Below are 19,965 nucleotides of genomic sequence, written 5' to 3'. Positions count from 1 at the left end.
AAATTGTAATATTTAAGTTTTAAAACTTTAGTTTCAAATTATTCCAATGTTGTACTTCTATTTGTAAAACTATGATGGTTTATACATATGAAAACATGGACCTATTTACTCTCAATGAGTATGTAATTTGAGTAGTTTTCCTCTTGAATTGAGGGCTTTTGTGGCAATTGTGAACTTCTCGGGGACCAACTGCTTACTTTGTTGCTTGTTTTTTTAAATTAACATATAATGTATTATTTGTTTCAAGGGTACAGGTCTGTGATTCATCAGTCTTATACAACACCCACTTTGTAACTGAGTTGCCAGGAGTTGAGCTCTTTGACCAGGAAACAGAGTAAAATATAAATGGCTTATAAAGTGGTCAAATCTACCCAGGCTTCATCAGCATCGTGCTTTAATATAAAAACCTTTTAAAAAAGCAATCTAGGGGAGCCTGGGTGGCTCAGTCATTAAGCGTCTGCCTTCGGCTCAGGTCATGATCCCAGGGTCCTGGGATGGAGCCCCACATTGGGCTCTCTGCTCCATGGGAAGCCTGCTTCTCCCTCTCCCACACCCCCTGCTTGTGTTCCCTCTCTCACTGTGTCTCTCTCTCTGTCAAATAAGTAAATAAAATCTTTTTAAAAAAAATTAAAAATTAAAAAATTAAAAAGCAATCTACATTAAAAAATCTCAAGAAGCTGGTACAGAATATTCAATAAATGTTTTTGCTGTTGTTCATGCAAATGATACATTAAAATGTTAAATATTAAAACATTAAAAATTTTAAAGTGTAAGTTTTAGCTAAATTCTCAATTTAATCATTTAGAAGATCTTATGTGACTCAATGATTTAAAAACAAATTCCACTTCTATTAATACAAATCTGCTTAGCCCAAATGAGCATATATTTATGCTTAATGTTTGCCTCTAATTACTTTTGCTCAGAGTGTCAGGCAATCAAGTAATCACAGTGCCTCCAGAATGCCATTTTTAGACTTTTACCACTCAGTGAAAATAACTACTTCAAATGATATTTTCATATTAAAAAGTCAGCATAAGAATGATTTTGAGCCAACTATTTTCACTATTGATTAAAACGTTAATATTAACACACTGTCATGAGATAGTACTTTATGTTGGGTATATGCTGGGTTACTAACACAAAATTCTTACCTGTAATGTACATGTGTGACTGTTGGTTTCCTATACCCAAGGATCCAGGTTTGAATATCTATGGGTTCAGCTTTGGGATAAGCTATAGTTGTATCTATTATCCACTGGAGGCCTTTTGATTTGCTCTCTGAGGATAAAGCAAAAAACAACTTAAAACTGGATCAATTTTTGTATTATATACAACAAATAATACAGTATAAGTAAAGCATATTGCTGTATCTTCTGCTTTATGAAAACAGGATGAACTTTGGTGTCACTGTTTTATATGATATACTTAGGATGATATCAAGCATTTCTTAATATGAAATTGCTGAATCTCAAACAAATGAACAAATAACAGAGCACTATTATTATTGAATGTGCACCATTCAAGCATTCAATACAACAGTGCACTGTCAAGGTCTAATTTATATTTTATCACTCAAAAGTCAGAAGCTAAAGTATCACATCACAAAAGTAAAAAAACAGACCTCAAAATAAAACAAATCCATTCACCAAATACAATATAATACAATGCAAACATCAAGATTTGTGATACTTTGAAGACATTAATAAATACTGGAATAAGGCCCCAAATTAAGCATTTTATTGACACCAGATTGTCAGTTGCTGTTCTTATTTAACACAAAGAAAAAACTCCTCCCATTTTAGCTCTATGCAAATAAAACAGTAAAACTGTCCACTCTTTGGTAGGTACGACAGGTAATTACTATTATAAGAGGCTGTGGGAAAGCTCTGTTTACTTTGGTTGTTGGCACGCTGCTTTTATTCCCAGCATGGAGTACAAAGTTGAACAAGAATTGAGAGGGGAATCCACACAGAGAATGCTGATAGCCAGTCTTGGGTGACAGTCTGCCCTTTGTTTGAAGTATTTAAGAGAGCTCTAAAAAAATAAAACTTATTCTCAAACATAAGTCTAAATGTGCATTAAGAATCAATGATATTTTACTTTTGTACATCAAATAACTAAAAAGTGACCTTAAGCTTTAAAAAATTTTAGAAATATTCTGAAGGGGAAAAATACTCATAGAAATAAGTAAAAAAAATATTTAAATAACCTATTGCTAAAGGAACAGAGTTTATGTAAAGAAACACATTTTAACAAGCTATCAGTGATGTACATGCTGAAATGTTTAGGAGTAAAGTATACTGATGTCTGCAACTTACTTTGATTGCATTAAAAAACAAACACGATGGACTAATGGATTGATAGAAGGATGGAAAAAGATACAATAAAGCAAATACAGTAAAATGTTAATTACAGAATCTAGTTGGTCAGCTAATGGATATTAACTGTAAAATTCTTTCAACTTTTTATGTATGCTTGAAAATTTTTATAATGAAATTATTGGGAAAAATCACCAGAGTTCAGTTTAGTATTTATTAAATCATACAATAAACAAAAAATACTAACCCTTTTAAACCCTTTTAAAATTAATCAGACACAATTTTGATATGTATATGGATTATATATATATATATATATATATATATATATATATATATTTAAGTAGGTTCCACACTCAGCGTGGAGCCCAATGTGGGGCCCAAACTCACAACCCTGAGATCAAGACCTGAGCCAAGATCAAGTCAGATGCTCAACCAACTGAGCCACCTGGGCGCCCCAGTATATGGATCATATATTAAAACAGAGATGAAGGCATATTTGTATGGAACAGAACACTAAATAGTAAATATGAACGCTAGAGAAAATAAAATACAAAATACCAAAACATAGAGAAGAAAATGGTAAAATACAAGCGAAACTAGTTTTGGGGTATGTAACTTTCTAGAATTTCTTACAACTTTTCCTAAGCCCCTAGAATAAAAATTCTAACCAAGGTAAGATAAATAATAAGCTACTTTGCTTTTATTATAAAAAGAAATTGTTTCTCTCCAAGAGAAAAAACATTTTCTTCATGATTGTGTGATCAATATCACAACAGCCCCTACCCTTGTGATCTAGAACACCACAGGGTATTATTGACTGGGCAAAACTGTTTAAAAAAACAGCAGTCTTTATTAGTGCAACTAATCCTATTTGGAAGATCTTTGCCTTCAAGCTTTGGCTTGGCTGACATTGCCACCGTGTCTGTCTGAAGCTATTCTGAACTTTCCTTTTCTATTAAAAGACTCTTTCAATTTGTCTTTTTAATAGATGATGAAAGATTAAGAGAGCTGACTGCCAAGCAGCTGCTTAAAAAAAAAAAAAATGAAAGGAAAACTCAGTGCAGTCCTACAGGCATTATCTCTATGTCTGGTCCTAACCATCATTAAAAACCCATATTTCTGAGGGCCAATCATTTCCATTTTTATTTTATCTAAAGAATATATTTTTTTAAATAGCAAAATACTACTAAGGAAACAGGCCTAGTGGGTTTCTTTCAGTCTTTTAATTTATCATTTATCACCCAATTTCACAGTGTCTCAGATAAATTCAAAAGGGTCTTCATGCTATTGGCACAATTCTGCAAACCTTCACAGTTCTCCAGGCTATCTCCAAAACAGTTGCATCTTTGAGTATGGTTTGCTTTTTCCTGGCCGTAAAAGTAATACATACTCATTATTTAAAAAAAAAATCAGAAGTATTCAGAAATGGGGGGAGATCATCCATAATGTTACCACTCAGAGAGGCAATCACTGCTGACATTTGGGATCTTTCCCTTCACTCATTTTCCACTGCTTATTGTTGACATATTTGAGCTCACAATAGTTTCACAAGAGTTGTACGTTCTCCCACTCCATGAACATGATAGAGCATAAGCACTTTCCAAGCCATAAAAATTCTCTATAAACATCATTTGTGATGGCTGTGTTGTACTGTGTTGGATGGATATTTGATAATTACTTGTCTGTTCTCCTTTCTGGCTATTTCCAATTTTTTGCTATTGAAAATAATTGTGAAAATAATAATAAATAAATAAATAGATAAATAAATAAAAATAATGCTGTGATAAACCTCTTTACCATGTATGTCTTATTATTTCCTTTTGATAAGTATTATTTGTAGTGGAATAATGGAGTCATTTATCAACACCTGAAGGCTCTTAATAAACACTGTCAAACTGCATTAAGTTCATACTCTGTATTAAAAGCAAACCAAAAAAACTTTCTAAATTTGATAAATGAAAAAAATATACATTATTACAATTTGCATTTGCATATCTATGATTAGTTTTTCAAATTAGCGATTTCTATTCCTGTACCTCTAAGCTAGCAATTCCACTGCTAGGAATCTATACTCCAGACTATACTTCCACAAATATATGAAGATATTTATATGAATGTTTACTGCAGCAGTGGGAATGGCCAGGAGTAAAGGTAGGTGGGGTAAGGGAAAGACACCTTTGACTTTATGCATTTTGTATTATTCAAATAAATTATTGTAAGCATGAACTAACTTCTGTAAATAGAAACATTAAAAAATTAAATTTGCATCTTCTCCCTATTATTTCTGTTTGACAAAAATTATAAATATAAAAAAGAACAATAATGTTATCTTTTGGAACTCCAGAGAATCCGGAGTTCCGACAAAAGAAAAAGTGCTAAAAGCCATCATACCTAATTCTTTAGCATCTCCTCCTGCGGGACTTCCATTTTCCTGTCGTGCGACAAGTGCACTCAAGATAATGTTTGTTGCTCCAATCCTTGGCAGAGTGACATGTGTAAGAAATGGCAAGTTATTTTTTTTGGCAAATGCTTGACTTGTTTCTCGCCTCTTCCTGAGGAAGCCCCCTTCTGGAAACAAAACAATCCATTTTCGATCTCTGTTCCTATAATTCTCTTCTAGGTGCTTTTTGAGAAGAAGAAGCTGCTGGTCACGATGAGATTTTCCCTAAGAAGGCAGACACACATATAATAAGAATAGGCACATTTGATATTAAAATACCATAAAATTAAATAGAAATAACAGCTTCTAAAGTAAATCCCACTCATAGACTAGAAGAGCAATTTCCCCCCATGTACTTCCCCCTTTCACCACAGTGGTGAAAAGAAGTGATTAGCACTTACATGACATTAGCACTCCAGAAGCAAAAAAAAAAAAAAAAAAAAAAAAAAAAAAAATTGCTCTAATTGCCCCTGAGTCTACTCATTCATCAGTTCAGTGACTACTGAAGCCTTGCACTGGAACCTCAGGAGAAAGTGAGCACTCAGTGCCTACTACTTGGCAGGCACGGTCCTACATGCTGGAGATAGAAAAGTAGGTAAGAGACCCTCATGGAGCTTACCTGAGTGGAAAAGATAGAAAACTAAAAAGTGTAAATTCAGATAGTGATGTGTTAGGAGGAAAAAGAGTAAGAGGATAGAGAAGGTCAATGAGGTCAGGAAGAACAGCCCCAATGAGCTGGTAATGGGAGGGAACCAGTCAAGGGGAAAGGAGAGGCAGAGCTCTCCAGGTGACAAGAACAGAAAGGACAAAGGCCCTGAGATGGATGTTCCAAGAGCAGTACGAAGGCCAGTGTGGCTGATGTGTAAGGAGTGAGGAAGACAGTGGTAGGAGAGGAAATTGCAGAGAGAGGTGGGGGACAGAGAGGAAAGGCCTTGAACTTGGTAAGTAGTTTGGGATGAGAAGTCAATGGGTGGTTTTGAAGAAGGGAGGGTCATGCTCTTATTTACATAGAAAAAAAAAATCTGCTGGCTCCAGTGACAGACTCCAGCAGATAAGTCAGGAGACTATTGTAAGTCCAGGCAAGGGGGTGTGATGAGATCGGACTATGGTGTATTGATGAGAAGTGGATACGTTCAGGAGAGTCTGAAAGTAGAGCAAACAGGCCATTCTAATGGACTGGACCTTAGTGTGAAGAAAAGAGAAGAAAGAGGATGACTTGGAGACTGAAAGAAGAATCCAGAAAAATTTGTAGGAAAGCCTAAAACCCACAGACAAATATTACAAAGGTTCTTCCTTTCAGTATAGTCGATTCACTAATAATTTTCCAGCCAACACAATTACAGAAGGCCCCCAAATAATTTGTATGCATTCAGTCTTTAAATTACTCCAATGCAAAACAAGTAAAACATTTTCTTATTTTACTGAATTGAACTGATCATGATTAAGCTTTATTTATTAAGTTCCCAAGACTGCACGTAAAATATTTTTATATTCTGGGAAATATCTAGTAGTAAAGTCCAACAGACTTTCTTTAAAAATAATACTTTTTCGGGCGCCTGGGTGGCTCAGTTGGTTAAGAGACTGCCTTCGGCTCAGGTCATGATCCTGGAGTCCCGGGATCGAGTCCCACATCGGGCTCCCTGCTCAGCAGGGAGTCTGCTTCTCCCTCTGACCCTCCCCCGTCTCATGCTCTCTCTATCTCATTCTCTCAAATAAATAAATAAAATCTTTAAAAAAAAAAAAAAAATACTTTTTCTCTCTCCCCTCCCCTCATGTTACAGATTTTTATTACTATCTATCAGGGGGAAAAAAGGTTGCTCTTTAGAAATGAACTTGCAATATTTCTGATAATTTTGAAATACAATCTTTAAGTATGTAAAACTTTACATTGCAATAAAAAGGAAAATGTTTCGGAGTACATTATTTTCTACACTTATCTCCTCAAAGTACACTGATCATTTAGTATAATTTAGTGATGCCTGAGGATCATCAACAGGGTCAATTGTTATAACTGTGATAATTTCCTCAGACTCTCATGATGAAGAGGGCTCTGCATTCCCCTAGGCTGCTAAGGTGCAATGGTTGCTTCTGCTTCTTCCCCTCCAGTGGTACTCAAAGTATTATGCTAATTTCCTTGTTAAGTTTTTCCCATCACTGTTTATTTTGTCTCAAGCTTGTGGCCAATCCCCATTGCCACTTTCTCCTGAGGTTCCAGTGCAATGCTTTCATTCATCTTTCTGCTCAGAAGAACCAAGAGTATTTCCAGAAGAAACTAGATCATTGCACAGCATGTGAAAAACAAAATGTTCTGTACAAAGAAGTGTCTGGAGTAAAGTATATGTGTTTTGTGACACCTACAGACACCTTGGAAGTTTCTCTATATGCTTCCAGCTTATTTCTGAATTTGTGATTCTCAGATGAGGCCTAATCAGATTCACCAGTTATTCATTAAGTACTTATATGTGCAAGGCTGAAGCAGCTAAATATATAAATATCAGATAAGTGCGGCATTACCATATGTAAAAACTCTTGCGTATCATATTTCAGTTTTTGAGAAAATCAAGCATGTGATACTAGTAACATACCAGGGAAATACCATAATGTAGTGCTGACTTGGTAAGAGGGTATGATTCTTCCTCCTACACTAACTAAACTTACCCCTGATCCTTGGGAACCATTCTCAATCTACTTTCCTCTTATCAAACTCATACTTATTCTTCTCTAAAGTTTTTCTGAGTTCATAAAAATCTGATGGAGTCACTTTTCCTACTATGAATTCCCAAAATACGTTCTTCTGCCTTTCTTTCTCCCTTTCTTTCTTCCTTTCCTTTCCTTTCCTTTTCTTTCTATCTATCTTTCTGTCTACCTTTCTATCTACCTACCTATCTACCCACCTACTGGCAATTTAGATACCTCCTCTATCATGTAACAGTGACTTGTCAATAAAAATAGTAGTGAAAATACAGATGATGATGATAGTGGTAATCATGATAAAAATGATGAAGAAGGGAGCAGGCACTGTTCTGAGTGTATTATTTCATTTAACTCCCACCCTATGAGGGCAGTACCTCTTATTCTCATCTGAAAAATCAGAAAACTTGGAAAGTTTAAATAACTTGCCTGATTCACATAGCTAAGAAGCAGAAGAGCTGAGAATGTGGCAGGTGCTTGATAAATCTTTACTAAACATTGTACTGTTTAGATGGGATGAGGAGGGTAGAGATTAGAATATTTGCAATGTCACCATTTTACTGCTTGAGCATATAAATGTTGAAATTCAGATTGAAATAAATGTTTCAGAGAACAAAGATTCAGAGGAAGAGCTCCCTGAGATACTAGAGCTCTCTCTATTATAATTGGTTTGGATATGCCTATGTTTATAATAAAGGATCACTTTGATCAGGCTTTCACTGTGAAAAAGGAATGCTCATTACTCACCTGTCTTATAAAGAAGTCTCCGTGAATTAGAGAAACAATTCCAAAGTTTGTGTACTTAAAAATATGATCCATCAACCACATCATTTGAGCAACAACCTAAAATATTTAAAAGCAAGAAATAATTACATGTTAAGTAGAAGAAACCTGCTATAGTCTAGCCAGGGCTCTAAGTTTTAAATACAACCATCTAAGCATCCTCTTAAAAGTAAATATTTTAAATCTGGTGTTTATTTCTACAATTAAAGCACCAAGTCTCCATGAAAAATTACTGGTCTTGATTCCAAGTCTTGAAATCCCAGGTCTGAGGGATATATATTGTTGTGTAACAAGTAAAACTGAATTAACTTCTTAAATTTGGACTTAATGATTCCAAATCTGTTCTACCCTAAACAAAGTCTCTGGTAATTCTTATATAACTTGTAAAATTATTTTGAAACAATAAAATGAAGTCATCAAATGAGGGCTATAAGTTTAATTAATAAGCACTAAAGCTTTATAAAAATGTGACTTTACCTTAATGGCTAAAATATTAAAAATTATAAATTATAAATGTATAAATGTAAAACTATAAAATTTTATAAAAGTACAAAAATGTCCAAAATAAAAGAACATTCAAAATTCATTTCATAAAACGATTTATGCATTAGATTATATTAAGAATATTTGTTAGTTTATGCAAGGCCATACTCTTTGCCAGCATAAAAATATTTATAGCACCTCAGTTCTTAAACACAGAAATAGTATCCCTTGCTGATTAAAAAAAAATAGTAATACTCATTTTAGAGCAAAAGACTTTATTTCAAACAAATTTCAAAATTAAGTGTAAATAGGGGTCTAATTAATAAGCTAGTTAATTGTTCCTCCCTGCTGAGGAAATGGCATTCCTTATTATAATCCTTAAATAAATTCATTAAAAGCTACAGCCTCAATCAAGAATGCAATAGAGCTCTACTTTGGTTTCTATGGGAATAACACATGTAAACTTCATCTCGAAGCACCAAATTATATGAACTTACATATTAGGAAAAAAATAAGCACTGACATCGCTGGTGCTTTTACAAAAACATTATAAAAGCTGACAAATAATATAACATTAAAGCTTATGCCTTAATTTTTCAGCATCACTATATAGTTCAACTACACAACTCCTACCCCATCAGCTTTACTATGTTAAATCCCTTTAAAAAATAAAAATACATGCCCAGTGAAGAAGTGATTCCCCAAGGCAATTAATACAGAATAAAATGATTGCCAACATCTCATTTTTCAGTCTTGTTTTGCTTTGTAATGATGATTACTTTGTTTAAATAAATTGAGATTTGAACTAAATGGAATTTGCTGTAAAGTGTCCCAAGGAACAAAACAAAAAGCAAGTCGCTTCAACCTATAAAATACTTGAGCTTTATACACAGTATGAAGTTTAGTGGCAATTTATTGGTTTCTGGGTTTAAAATACCAATGCTAAAGCCACTAGTTTTTATGTTTACCCTTACATTTACAGTGGATTTATCTCTTCAGTTAGAAGGGTCACCTAAAACAAATCCATTCGTAAGACAGCCAAGCTATCTTCTGAGATTTGTATGCATAATTCTGTCCCAACTTATTTTAGGGGAAATGTTACAAGTCAATAAATGTTTATTATATGTCTAATAAAGTTCTTTTGACAGAAATAAAAATTCTTAGTTTTATCATCATTTGTTATAAAAGGGTATGACTCAATTCACAGATACTTATTTAAAAGGTACCAGCACATTTGGAAAATACAATGAATCCTTTGTTTCATATTCCTCAAAAGAGGGCCAGTAAACACCAGCTGCCTGAAGCAACTCTCAGTGTTTCATAGGTCTGTCACTCAGAGCTCTGTTAGGTAATTCCAAGAAACAGAATTGGCCCACATCAATTAGTCTTTATCTGGAACCATGGGTTTTCTACCTATCAAAAAATCTAGAGAGGCTTACATGAAGGACTACGTTCTTTATATCCTTCTGAAAGTATAGTTAAGTCAATGGTTCTCCTGTTTAGAAATGTGTAAGGACAATTTGGGTTGTCACAAAGGGTAGGTAGGGCGTGCTACCAGCATTGAGTGGGTAGCAGTCAGGTATGGAAAACATCCAGCAATGCCCAGGACAGTTCAGGAAAACAGTGTTGTCCTACTAATGGGCCAACGGGACCCCCGCTAACACTGAAGGGTGCTACAAGAAGTCTCCTGAATTCCAAAAGCTATGTTACACTCACATATTGCCATTAAACTAGTATTTTTTAATTGGCCCACAATTTAGCATTAGCCTTCTTTCTTTGAATGTACCCACGGAGTATGCAATAAGTCAAGTAAACATTCTTACTGGTAAATATAAATTAGTATTGGGCGCCTGGGTGGCTCAGTTGTTAAGCGTCTGCCTTCGGCTCAGGTCATGATCCCAGGGTCCTGGGATCGAGTCCCGCATCGGGCTCCCTGCTCAGCAGGAAGCCTGCTTCTCCCTCTCCCACTCCCCCTTGCTTGTGTTCCTGCTCTCGCTATCTCTCTCTCTGTCAAATAAATAAATAAAATCTTTAAAATATATATATATAAATTAGTATTGCCCCATACATATTAGGCAGAAGGGAGAGATTATGATGCTTCCAGCTTTATATTTCTCAATTACTCCTTTATGAAAGAAGACAAAAAAATTCCTCATGATTTCAAATTATTCACTAATATCAGATCATAATAAAAATGTTTAGTATAACTCATCTGAAAATAAAAACAAAATTACTCTGGACAGAAAAGTGAACCTAAGTCATACTAACAGAAATCTTTTTACAAAAGCAAACTAACAAGACAAATTTTCTTTTGTCCACATAATTGGTGAATTTCAGATTACCTAATATTCTAGTTAATACAGTTATCATCCATGCCAAACTCGGGTGAGAGTGATTAAGTTAGGCATATTTATACTGACCATTGTAATCATTCTTTGAAATTCAAAAACCAATTAAGGATGCTGTAAATCCTCAGAAAAATCACTATGAATGTAATGACCATATCAGTAAGAATAAAAATGTTAATTGGGGATTCTCTTTGATGAAAACTAAATAAACTAGGCTTTACAAAATTTTAACATCATCACAAGTAATAAATATTATTATAAGTGCAAATACATTTATACAGTGATATTCTTTTAACAGTTCAAGATTCTGAATATAAGAAAGGATTGAATTTATTCCACATTCCAGCAAGATTATGCCTCTGCTTTTCAGATAAACATGAAAAACAGATTCTACAATAGTCAAGCATATTTTACTTTACTCTCACTTCATTTTCTGACCCCTCACCCTGACCTACTGAATCAAAATCTCTAGGAACTAAACATACCAGGCTTAGTTTGCTTTGGTGTTCTGGCCAAGACTGTTTCACTAAGGAAGAAGGTCCTTGCTTCACCACTCTAACTAGGCCAAGTTTATGTCCTTTGCCTTCTACAAAGTTTTCTATACCTGTCATACATGGGGAGCCCACCCTCCACTAAATACCTTTCACTTTGCAATTAAGTACTGTTCACTATACTTTCCTTCCACCAATGCTGGACTGTTAGCTCCTTTGAGAGGACAGTGTCTTACAGGATGGTGTTCAATCCTTACAGTCACTGACCATGAATATGAAGCACTTAATAAACATCTATGGGTTTGTTTCTTTACTATTACGATAAATACTAACTCCATTAATTTATACACTTTCTATTTAGTTTTCTATGAACACAACCTCTTTAACTTCTAAGGTGATAATTCTTTTAATGCTAATTTATTACTTATTACTTTAATGTTAATTTATAATATAAATTTATTATATAAATTCAAAACTGAATTTATTTTAAACCCACCCAGTTGATAGATGTATTTTAGTTATCAATAGAAGCCATGTAAAACCAACGGTTCATACATAGCCTAGTAACACTTAATAAAATGGGCCTAATATCTTTCCTTTCAATTTGCTTTATAAAGGAAATCCAAAATATTTACATTTTTTTTTTCTTCTGGCTAAAGAGCCCCAAGATCATCTAATTCACTGACCAACTAGACTCTTCTATCTTAAACAATACTGCTTTTTGTGTCTGTATTTTTCAAACTAGTAACCCACCACTTCACCTCAAGACAGCCCCCAATCTGAACATCTTAACTCTGATTTTGCCTCAATTACTTTTTTAAATAGCTCTATGGAGATATCATCCACATTATTTTCCAGTTACTTTTTTGAAAGTCTCCACATTCCTGTCCTGGAGTTGGAATTATACTTAGAATTATGTATATATATATTTTAATTTTTCTCAATTTTCAGGAAAAGTAGAGATATTAAAGTTTACGTTCCAAACCATAGTACGATACTTGAATAGATTCTTCGTTAACCTCCCCCTCCTGCTCTCTACATCTGCCTTCAGGATGCTTACCAGTCCTTTGTCCTGGAGACACATCATCAGAGTGCATACATCCCCTGTTGCCTGATGATTGACCAACATTACTGCTTCATCTTGTGAAACTGCTTTAATATCGTCCCCCCATTCCATCACTGGAAGAATAAAAAAGCTGTCACTTTAGAGATTTTACATTATAGAAAATATTAGACAAACTGGTGTACATCCATGATGATAGATCACTTAACTAAAACTTTGAAAGTCTGAACTAAGTTTACTTCCAATAAGTATCAGGCTGTCGATATAATATTGTATGAAGCCCCCAAATATCCATTAAAATGTAAAAATGGTCATCCTTTGATCAAGAAGTTCTACTTCTTAGAATTTATCCTGCAGAAACATTTGTCCAAATAGGCAAAGATAGATGCATAAAGGATGTTTATTGGAACTAAATATTCACCAATAGGGGAGTAGATAAGAAAGTTATGATATAATGGAAGAGTATAAATCCACTGAAAGAATAGACAGTATCTCTATACACTAACGCAAAAAGGACTTCTTATCAAGGAAATAAAGCAAATCACAAAACAGTATATATAGTGTGATTCCACCTTTTTAAAGAAGGAATAAAATTTATGTCATTTAATACAATAAAAAAAGTCTAGGGGAATGAATTCTGAACTATTGATATTGATCATGATTGGGACAAGGTTTCCAGAGCCCCTCAAATTCTACCTTATAATAAAATGTGAAAACATTACAAATATATGCAAGTATTTTCACTTTTAAATAAGAAAACTAATAAAGATGTTACACTTATTAAGAACCTCCAGACGAGAAGTCATTGTACCAGAACCTGTACGTACACTCTAAGGAAAACACTGGTATCTCCATGTAGTTATGCCTCATTTTACAGTAAATCTACTTCACAGAAAAAAGATAATTGAGCATCAGTTTTGAACATCAGGATTCTACAAGACAAAGGTTCCAGGGTTCCTCAAATGTCTGACATGAATTACGAGAGGCTGATTATACATTAGCATTCACTCCTCTCATGCACGGCTAAAGGCAAAGAAGTCAACCCACCTGCCTGTAAGAGTTCTGGATGCAATAGGCATGGGGAGATGCGGAGCTCACCTGCTCTGCCTCCTCCAGCCTCCCTCCTTCTCCAGCCACCCTCCACTGTCACCCCAACATAGTGGAGCTCCTCATAAGAGTTCATGTGAGAAAACGGGTCTGCTAATTGTTTCTTTCTGTTAAAACCCATTTAAGCAAGGTATCTATTTATTGATTTTAAAGACCTTAAAATTTGTATTAAGGAAATTTTCAGCTGGGCTAAACCTAGTCTTAAGTTGTGGGACCGCTTTGCAAAGTGAGGTATTCTAATCATTACCAACACTCAAATGTTATTACCAACACTCAAATAGCTTATACTGTACGGGAAAATTTTTATTTTAGTTTTTTTTAAATGAATGCAGCATAAAACTACACTAAAGGGATGTCAAATAATCCTTAAGGAATAGAGGTAGAACACTGGGAGAGAACCCAGCCCAGCCCCTTGAAAAAGGCAGCAGCACCAACTTTCCTTCCAGTGGCCTTTCCTTCCCCAAGTTCCCAACTCAGCTCAGCTGACAAGCTAACTACTGAAACATATTTAAACAGCTGCTGTATCATACACTGCTGTGGGGAGTATGAATTGGTACAATTTGGGAAGTCAATCTGGCAATATATATCAAAACTGAGAAATGCAGAAATCTTTTTATCCAGAAATTCTACTTCTAGGAATTCAACTTACAGATATACTTATTTATGTGCAGACTGACACATATGCAAAACTAGTTATCACAGCCTTATTTGTAAGAGCAAAGAGGAAGGGGCGCCTGGGTGGCACAGTTGGTTAAGTGACCGACTCTTGGTTTTGGTTCCAGTCATGATCTCATGGTCCTGAGGTCGAGCCCTGTGTCAGGCTCTAGGCCCAGCTTGGAGTCTGCTTAAGATCCTCTCTCCCTTTCACTCTGTCCCTCCCTCCCTTTCGTGCTCTTTCTCTCTAAAACAAATAAATAAATCTTTAAAAAAAAAAAAAAAAGGGAGGAAAGAGGAAAACAACTCAAAAGGGAGACTAGCTCAAATTCATAGAAATTGAAAAACAATGATGGTTTCCAGGAGGGGGAAATGGGAAGGTGCTATTCAATTAGTAGAGAGTTTCAGTTTTGCAAGATGAAAAAGTTCTGGAGATTGGTTACACAATAATGTGAATATCCTTAACAATGCTGAACTGTACACTTAAAAATGGTTAAGATGAGGGATGCCTGGGTGGCTCAGTCAGTTGAGTGATTGACTTTGGTTTCAGCTCAGGTCATAATCGCATGGGTTGTGGGAACAAGCGCCCCCCGCCCCGCCGCCCCGTGGGGCTCCGTGCTGCTTGAGATTCTCTCTCTCCCTCTTCCTTTGCCCCTCCCCTGTTCATGTGTGCTCTCTCTCAAATTTTTAAAAAATCTTTAAAAAAATGGTTAAGATGATAAGTTTTGTGTTATGTATATTTCATCACAATTAAGAATTAAAAAGGGAGACTAGTTAAATTATATCTATGTAAAGGAATATTATGTAATCATATCATTTGTATACCAGTATGGAACAATATACTCTAAGTAACAACAGCAAAATGCAGAACAGTGTGTCAGGGATGCCACCAGTTGGGTTTTAAAAATGATGGAGGGAGGGGCACCTGGGTGACTCAGTCGGTTAAGCATCCGACTCTTGATTTCCGCTCAGATCAATATCTCAGGGTCATGAGATCTTGATTTCAGCTCAGATCAAGATCTCAGGCTCATGAGATCAAGCCCCACTTCAGGCTTGGCCTGGGCACTGGGCATGGAGCCTGCTTAAGATTCCCTCCCTCCCAGGGTGCCTGGGTGGCTGAGTCGATTAAGTGGCTACCTTCAGCTCAGGTCATAATCCTGGGGTCCTGGGATCGAGCCCCGAATCGGGCTTCCCTGCTCATCAGGGAGTCTGCTTCTCCCTATGCCCCTCCACTCACTCATGTGCGCTCTCTCTCTCAAATAAAATCTTAAAAAAAAGATTCTCTCAGGCGCCTGGGTGGCTCAGTTGGTTAAGTGACTGCCTTCGGCTCAGGTCATGATCCTGGAATCCCGGGATCGAGTCCCACATCAGGCTCCCTGCTCAGCAGGGAGTCTGCTTCTCCCTCAGACCCTCCTCCCTCTCATGCTCTCTGTCTCTCATTCTCTCTCTCGCAAATAAATAAAATCTTAAAAAAAAAAAAAAAAGATTCTCTCCCTTCCTCTCCCTCTGCCCCTCCCCCCACCCCACGCACAACGTCTCTTTCTCAAAAAATATAATAAAGTAAAAAGAATGGAGGGAGATAAATAAAAATAAAAATTCTAAATAAATTCTAAATGCTAAATAAAAATTCCCCCATCATGCCTCTGTTGACAATCCTTCAACAGAGACAGAAAGACACACACACACACACACTATTCTTTCATTAATTCATTCCTCATTCAGTAAGCCAGCACCAGCCACTGTTAGGTGTTGTGGATATAAAATGAAAAAATCAGTTGCATTTCTATACACTAAAAATGAGACAGAAGAAAGAGAAATTAAGGAGTCGATCCCATTTACAACTGCACCAAAAACCATAAGATACCTACGAATAAACCTAACCAAAGAAGCAAAGGATCTGTACTCAGAAAACTATAGAACACTCATGAAAGAAATTGAGGAAGACACAAAGAAATGGAAAAACATTCCATGCTCATGGACTGGAAGAACAAATATTAAATGTCTATGCTACCTAGAGCAATCTATACGTTCAATGCAATCCCTATCAAAATACCATCAATTTTTTTCTTCCACAGAGCTGGAACAAATAATCCTAAAATTTGTATGGAAACAGAAAGACCCCAAATAGCCAGAGGAATGTTAAAAAGGAAAACCAAAGCTGGTAGCATCACAATCCAGACTTCAAGCTCTATTACAAAGCTGTAATCATCAAGACTGTATGGTACTGGCACAAAAACAGACACATAGATCAATGGAACAGAATAGAGAGCCCAGAAATGGACCCTCAACTCTATGGTCAACTAATCTTTGACAAAGCAAGAAAGAATGTCCAGTGGAAAAAAGACAGTCTCTTCAACAAATGGTGTTGGGAAAATTGGACAGCCACATGCAGAAGAATGAAACTGGACCATTTCCTTATATCATACACAAAGATATGCTCAAAATGGATGAAAGACCTAAATGTGAGACAGGAATCCATCAAAATCCTAGAGGAGAACACAGGCAGCAACCTCTGTGACCTTGGCCGCAGCAACTTCTTGCTAGACACGTCTCCAAAGGCAAGGGAAGCAAGGGCAAAAATGAACTATTGTGACCTCATCAAGATAAAAAGCTTTTACACAGCAAAGGAACAGTTGACAAAACCAAAAGACAATCCACAGAATGGGAGAAGATATTTGCAAATGTCTTATCAGATAAAGGGCTAGTATCCAAAATCTAAGAACTTATCAAACTCAACACCCAAGAACAAATAACCCAATCAAGAAATGGGCAGATGACATGGGCAGACAGGTCTCCAAAGACATACAGATGGCCAACAGACACATGAAAAAGTGCTCAACATCACTTGGCATCAGGGAAATACAAATCAAAACCTCAATGAGATACCACCTCACACCAGTCAGAATGGCTAAAATTAACAAGTCAGGAAACGACAGATGTTGACAAGGATGCGGAGAAAGGGGAACCCTCCTACACTGTTGGTGGGAATGCAAGCTGGTGTAGCCACTCTGGAAAACAGTATGGAGGTTCCTCAAGAAGTTAAAAATAGAGCTACCCTATGACCCAGCAATTGCACTACTGGGCATTTACCCCAAAGATATAAATGTAGTGATCCAAAGGGCACCTGAACCCCAATGTTTATAGCAGCAATGTCCACAACAGCCAAACTATGGAGGGAGTCCAGATGTCCACTGACAGATGAATGGATAAAGAAGATGTGGTATATATACATTACTCACTCATCAAAAAAATGAAATCTTGCCATTTGCAACAACATGGATGGAACTAGAGGGTATTATGCTAAGCGAAATAAGTTAATCAGAGAAAGACAATTATCATATGATCTCACTCATATGTGGAATTTAAGAAACAAAAGAGAGGAGCATAGGGGAAGAGAGGAAAAAATAAAACAAAACGAAATCAGAGAGGGAGACAAACGATAAGAGACTCTTAATCATAGGAAACAAACTGAGGATTGCTGGGGGGATAGGGTAACTGGGAAATGGACATTAAGGAGGGCACGTGATGTAATGAGCACGGGGTATTATATAAGATTGATGAATCACTGACCTCTACTTCTGAAACTAATAATACATTATATGTTAATTAATTGAATTTAAATTTAAAAAAGGGAAAAAAGGAAAATAAAATAAAAAGATCAAAAGTATTATTCTAATAGCAGTTAAAACATTCAAAAGTCTAGGTTGGTTCTATAAATATTGAGCTATTAAGAGGTAATGTGGAAAGTCTTCTGGCTCCACATCTATATAAACAGAGGTTTCATAACCAAATATTCCTTTAATGCAATTTCTGCCACATGAATGGAAAATGCTAGATACCTAGGTCTATGCAGTGGGAAAGCATGTAAGTGAATATAACTACAAAAAAGTTTTTTTTACATAAAATGTATCCTACCTATTTGCTTTATACAGGGTAGATAAATCCAGTGTGATGGCTTAAATCTCTTAGATTGAATTTAGAACCTTCTGAAATGGTTTGAATAGTGTCCCCCCTCCACCGAATTTACATCCATCCAAAATCTGTAAATGGGACCTTACTTGAAAACAGGGTCTCTGCAGAGATAATCAATTTAAGATGAGGTCTTACTGGATTAGGGTGGGCCCTACATCCAAGCCCAATATCACTGATGTCCTTTAGGAAGAGGGAAACGTGGACAGAGAGATTCACAGGGAGAATGCCATGGGACAACAGAGGTGGGAACTGGAGTGACAGGTCTATAAGCCAAGGACTGAGGACAACCACCAGAAGCAGCAAGAGGCAAGGAAGGATCCTCCCCTAGAGCTTTCAGAGAGAGAATGGCCATGCCCATGCCTTGATTTTAGACTTCAAACCTCCAGAACTATGAGAGAATAAACTTCTCTTGTTTGAAGCCACCCTGTTTGTAGTACTCTGTTATATTACAGCAGCCCCCTGAAACTCTTATACCCCACCCACCTCAACTTTCCCCATCCCTTTTGTCTCTTTCCTATTCTATTCCCCCTGAAATTATAGTTTTTTTCTGATCAAATATAGGAAAAGAATGGCACTGTACTTTAAACATCTAGAACATTTTAATAGACATCTGACGTTATGTATTATAAATGGCTCTTAGTGTTCATTTCTATAATCCTTTCAGGGTATAATCACCAGGAGTTAATTCAATATATATTTTATCTCTCAGCTGTAACTTAGCCAAAATTTATTTTCAAACTAAGTGTCAATTTACTAAGACTCACATGGCATACTGAATCAAACAAGTGAAGGTAGCTCAATCAAATTTTTATTAAAAAATTATCCTGATGTAGCAATAAAGTCATGTTGAATTTTGTAAAATCTCAATTTTATTCAATAAATTTAGTTTCCAATATTTATGGTATTCTTTTATGATACTTTTACCATACCATCACATTCTTCAAAAATCACTGTTAGAAAGTCATATGACAAACAAAATTAAGATAAAAATGCTTGTAGAGAAAAAGCATTTATCTTATGTATGAAGTAGCTATGTTCCTCAGTTCATACCTTGCTTTCCCAGAACCTGTAAGTGTAACAATGGAGCCAATATCTCAACCAAGGAATAGAATTATTTGCATGTTAAAGAACAGAAGCTCTGGATGCCTGCCAGTTCTTACACTGTACTGGATTGGAGAACAAATATATTAACACACTGTTCTATGAAATGAATTCTCAAAAAAGAACTAGGTCAGGTCCACCATTTCCAAAGAGAATGAAGGACAACTGAATAAAATCTGGAAGAAAACTTCTCTGGTTTTAACTGAATTTTTAAAATTCTTGTTAAAAACCGGGCGCCTGGGTGGCTCAGTTGGTTAAGCAACTGCCTTCGGCTCAGGTCATGATCCTGGAGTCCCTGGATCGAGTCCCGCATCGGGCTCCCTGCTCGGCAGGGAGTCTGCTTCTCCCTCTGGCCCTCCCCCCTCTCATGTGCTCTCTCTCATTCTCTCTCCCTCAAATAAATAAATAAAATCTTTAAAAAAAATAAAATAAAATAAAATAAAATTCTTGTTAAAAACCAAAGCCAAAGATTATCACCTACCACACATACACACACACACACACACACACC

At 36.0% G+C, this 19,965-nt stretch overlaps 1 protein-coding gene across 5 annotated transcripts in view; it reads right to left on the bottom strand.

Annotated features, from left to right (window-relative positions):
* The window catches only part of LPGAT1 (lysophosphatidylglycerol acyltransferase 1), a 103,988-nt gene that overhangs the window by 27,691 nt on the left and 56,332 nt on the right, over nucleotides 1-19,965 (bottom strand). For all 5 annotated transcript variants that reach the window (XM_036095723.2, XM_078078151.1, XM_078078152.1 and 2 more), the window contains 4 exons: nucleotides 12,618-12,736; nucleotides 8,200-8,295; nucleotides 4,713-4,986; nucleotides 1,152-1,278 (listed from right to left, as the gene is read on the bottom strand). In XM_036095723.2, coding sequence (XP_035951616.1) covers nucleotides 1,152-1,278; nucleotides 4,713-4,986; nucleotides 8,200-8,295; nucleotides 12,618-12,736 — 616 coding nt within the window. The remainder of the gene's footprint in view (nucleotides 1-1,151; nucleotides 1,279-4,712; nucleotides 4,987-8,199; nucleotides 8,296-12,617; nucleotides 12,737-19,965) is intronic.

Source organism: Halichoerus grypus, chromosome 7 (genome assembly GCF_964656455.1).
Source record: "Halichoerus grypus chromosome 7, mHalGry1.hap1.1, whole genome shotgun sequence".
Taxonomy (NCBI): Eukaryota; Metazoa; Chordata; class Mammalia; order Carnivora; family Phocidae; genus Halichoerus; species Halichoerus grypus.
Note: the sequence above shows the minus strand (reverse complement) of the source record. Positions and strands in the feature narration are given on the sequence as shown.